Raw genomic sequence first — 2,910 nt, forward strand, 5'->3', positions numbered from 1 at the left:
TTTGTATTCAACTCTGTAACTTATTTAAGTTCTTTGAAAATTACCAAGTAGTCAACTTTTGCATTTTTATGATTTATCGTGCGGGCAAGTCAAACGAAAAATCGATAAACTGGTCGAATTTCAGTTGTTTGGTGCACAAAACAGTTTTTTTTTCTAGTTTCTTCTATTTTTCCTAGTCGCCTGTCGTACATAGTATATTTCGCCTTGTGGAGAAATTGAACAAAACCATCGAGCAGTTGCTGGAACGACGGATCACTCCCAATTTTGTCTTCTACACTCTTTTGCACACGTAAAATATCCTATTTTCGTTCTCTCATTATATTTGCCACGAATTAAAATCAGAGAAACGGATAGTAACAGCAGTAACAGCTTAGGTACGAAAGTGGTATTTTTTACGTGGGCAAAGGAGTATTGGAGGTCAATATATTGATTTCGTATTTTCTACAAAATTGCCAAAACAAACGTTTTTCAACGACAACGACCGACACTTTGGCGACTGTTCATTTATTATTAGGTTGAAATTGGTGAAGTAGCAGATTTAATGTCAAACACTGAGCCACTTCTAAAAGTGCAAAAAATTGGTTCCAAAAATTGAATTACCACCAAGTAGGAAAAAGGAACTTTATTTCTCTGAATCAATTAAATTTTTCCCGATTTAAACCACTCGTCAATGCTAAATACTAAAAATTGCTGGTAAAAACATTCCGAAGAACTGCATATACCGTTCTTAACAAACATTCACAATCACAACGATTAGATAAAACCAACAAAAAATTTACACTAAAATTACTCTAATATTTTTCACCCATATTTTGCACTGTTATGTTAATCAGCGGTCGCTCCAAATCCAACAGCGGCGATGATTTGTCAATACCATCGTCATCATCAAACGTAAAATTATGCAAATCCAAACCAATGATATTATGCTGCTTCTGCTGATCATCGACCAGCATATTCGGATCTATGTTCAATATGCAATCACCTTTGTACGAATCCATATTGAACTGTTCGGCATTTAGGAACTTAATGTCGTCGTAGGGAGTTGTATCCTCCATATTCAGACAATTCGGGTCGCTATTGATAGATCGATGTTGGAATTGTTGATGGTTATTGTTAGCTGTCGATGAGGTCGATGGTGACGCATAGCTCGTCCATTCAAATGATAAATTATTGCGATCCATGCCGTTCGGATCCAAATTGATACCGAGAAAGAGATTGGGTGAGAGTCGACCGGGAGACAGATTTCCTAACGTTATCTTAGAGTCAGGGTCTAGAGTATGTTGGACGGGTGACTGTTCCGTTATTATTGCAGATGGTGACATTGCTGGTAAAGAATATTTCATCAAGTTAAAAGCTACACAAAAACAACGCATTTCATTATTGACTAGATACCATCGCTTAACGTTGGTGTTTGCGGAGGGGCGTCATAAGGATTCATAGCATTTGCGTCATAATTTCCCTTCGTAAAATGTTTTTCTTGCTTGCGCCACTTAGCTCGACGATTCTGCGGAAGAAAATGGATGGGATGCATCTCGCAGTATGGTCCTAACATTACTGTCTATATACCTGAAACCATACTTGCACTCGAGCTTCCGTCAATTCAATTCGTACAGCCAGCTCTTCCCGAAAGAACACATCCGGATAATGTGTTCTCTGGAATGCACGTTCCAATTCTTGTAACTGTAGTGAATTGAACGTTGTCCTATTGCGGAATGGTTCGGAATTGGAATGTTTTAAGATTTTCGGACTTGAAAATTTCGAAATTTTACCTGTATCGTCGCTGTTTTCGTTTCATCATATGTGAAAAAATGTTCCAGCTATGTGGTAAGAGATCACCTCGAAATTTTTTTCTTCAAAACGAACTGTGTAGGTGTTCGCATACACAGTATGGGACATTAACGTATACAATTTGAATGAACCATATGAGCAAACGATTACAGTTCTTGAATGGCTTCACTCCACATCAATGTACATGTCAAATACACAACGTTGTTTTTCACATACAGCCAATATGATTGTAACATTATTTGAAATAGAAATATTAATCGATACGAATGATTTGAATAGGACACGTAAAGCTTTCATTGGTAAAACAAGAAAAACGAAAACAATTCCATTCCCGTTACAGCGGGTTCTGTTATCGTCAAATTTCTCTCAAACCACGCACAATTCTTCGAAAAATGTCTGGAGAATTTGGAACAATTTTCCGTCACGACAAAAACCGTACTAAAATCGGAAAAAAAGAAATTTTATTTTTTGACGATGTTACTTTTATGGTTGGAATAGGAAAAAAAGTGAAATAAAATCGTACAAGTGCATAATTTTGTCTATTCATTTCTAACAGCGTATGCACATGTTGTTGGTGCTTTCGTCACACGGAATGATATCGAGGAAATGGAGGTAAAACAGTCATAAGCCACCACCACATTAGTTCATCATATTATACTCGATTGAAAACATCGTTCATCGCCAGAAATTTGATCCAACTGGTTTTGAGTTCGATTTAAATCAGCTTTTTGATTGTGAGATCGAAATGGAGAGGGGAAACTGCTAACATCTACCTTAGCCAACTTAGCTAGAAAACAAAAGCTTTTACGCATCATTATGACCTTTAGGAATGTCCTCAAAAATGAAATGTGCGAGATCGATTATAGCCTCAACACAAACAACACACGCTACAGACAATTGAGACCGTGATGCATGAAAGTAATAGGAGAATCGGAGTTCAAGTGACGAGAAGGTAATCAATCTGTTTTCGACAATGACGACAAAAATAAGCGTCGAGCTCTGCTTAATGTGAGCTTATATCGCAAAGAAATGAAGTAATAGATTTCGGATCTTTCAAAACATGTTATTGAATTAAAAGAAGTAAAAGAACCAATAATTATTCTACGGTGTGTGTGTAGAATG

At 36.8% G+C, this 2,910-nt stretch overlaps 1 protein-coding gene across 1 annotated transcript; it reads right to left on the reverse strand.

Moving 5' to 3' along the window:
* Nucleotides 1-2,231, reverse strand: LOC119079342 (ALX homeobox protein 1). Its single transcript, XM_037187170.1, has 4 exons — nt 1,770-2,231; nt 1,567-1,702; nt 1,393-1,504; nt 1-1,324 (listed from the first exon to the last, which is right to left on the reverse strand). Exons 1-4 carry the CDS (start codon nt 1,796-1,798, stop codon nt 792-794), a joined length of 810 nt encoding a protein of 269 aa, XP_037043065.1. The 5' UTR covers nt 1,799-2,231; the 3' UTR covers nt 1-791.
* Between the last annotated feature and the right edge of the window lie 679 nt (nt 2,232-2,910).

This window comes from Bradysia coprophila, unplaced genomic scaffold (genome assembly GCF_014529535.1).
Source record: "Bradysia coprophila strain Holo2 unplaced genomic scaffold, BU_Bcop_v1 contig_324, whole genome shotgun sequence".
NCBI lineage: Eukaryota > Metazoa > Arthropoda > Insecta > Diptera > Sciaridae > Bradysia > Bradysia coprophila.

Bases quoted from the DNA above. Each gene is read 5' to 3' on its own strand.
- LOC119079342 (XM_037187170.1), bottom strand. From the start codon at position 1,798: ATGATGAAACGAAAACAGCGACGATACAG. The intron at 1,505-1,566 runs GTATATAGACAG...TTTCTTCCGCAG, and splicing joins GAGTGCAAGTATGGTTTCAG to AATCGTCGAGCTAAGTGGCG. The intron at 1,325-1,392 runs GTATCTAGTCAA...ATTCTTTACCAG, and splicing joins AACACCAACGTTAAGCGATG to CAATGTCACCATCTGCAATA.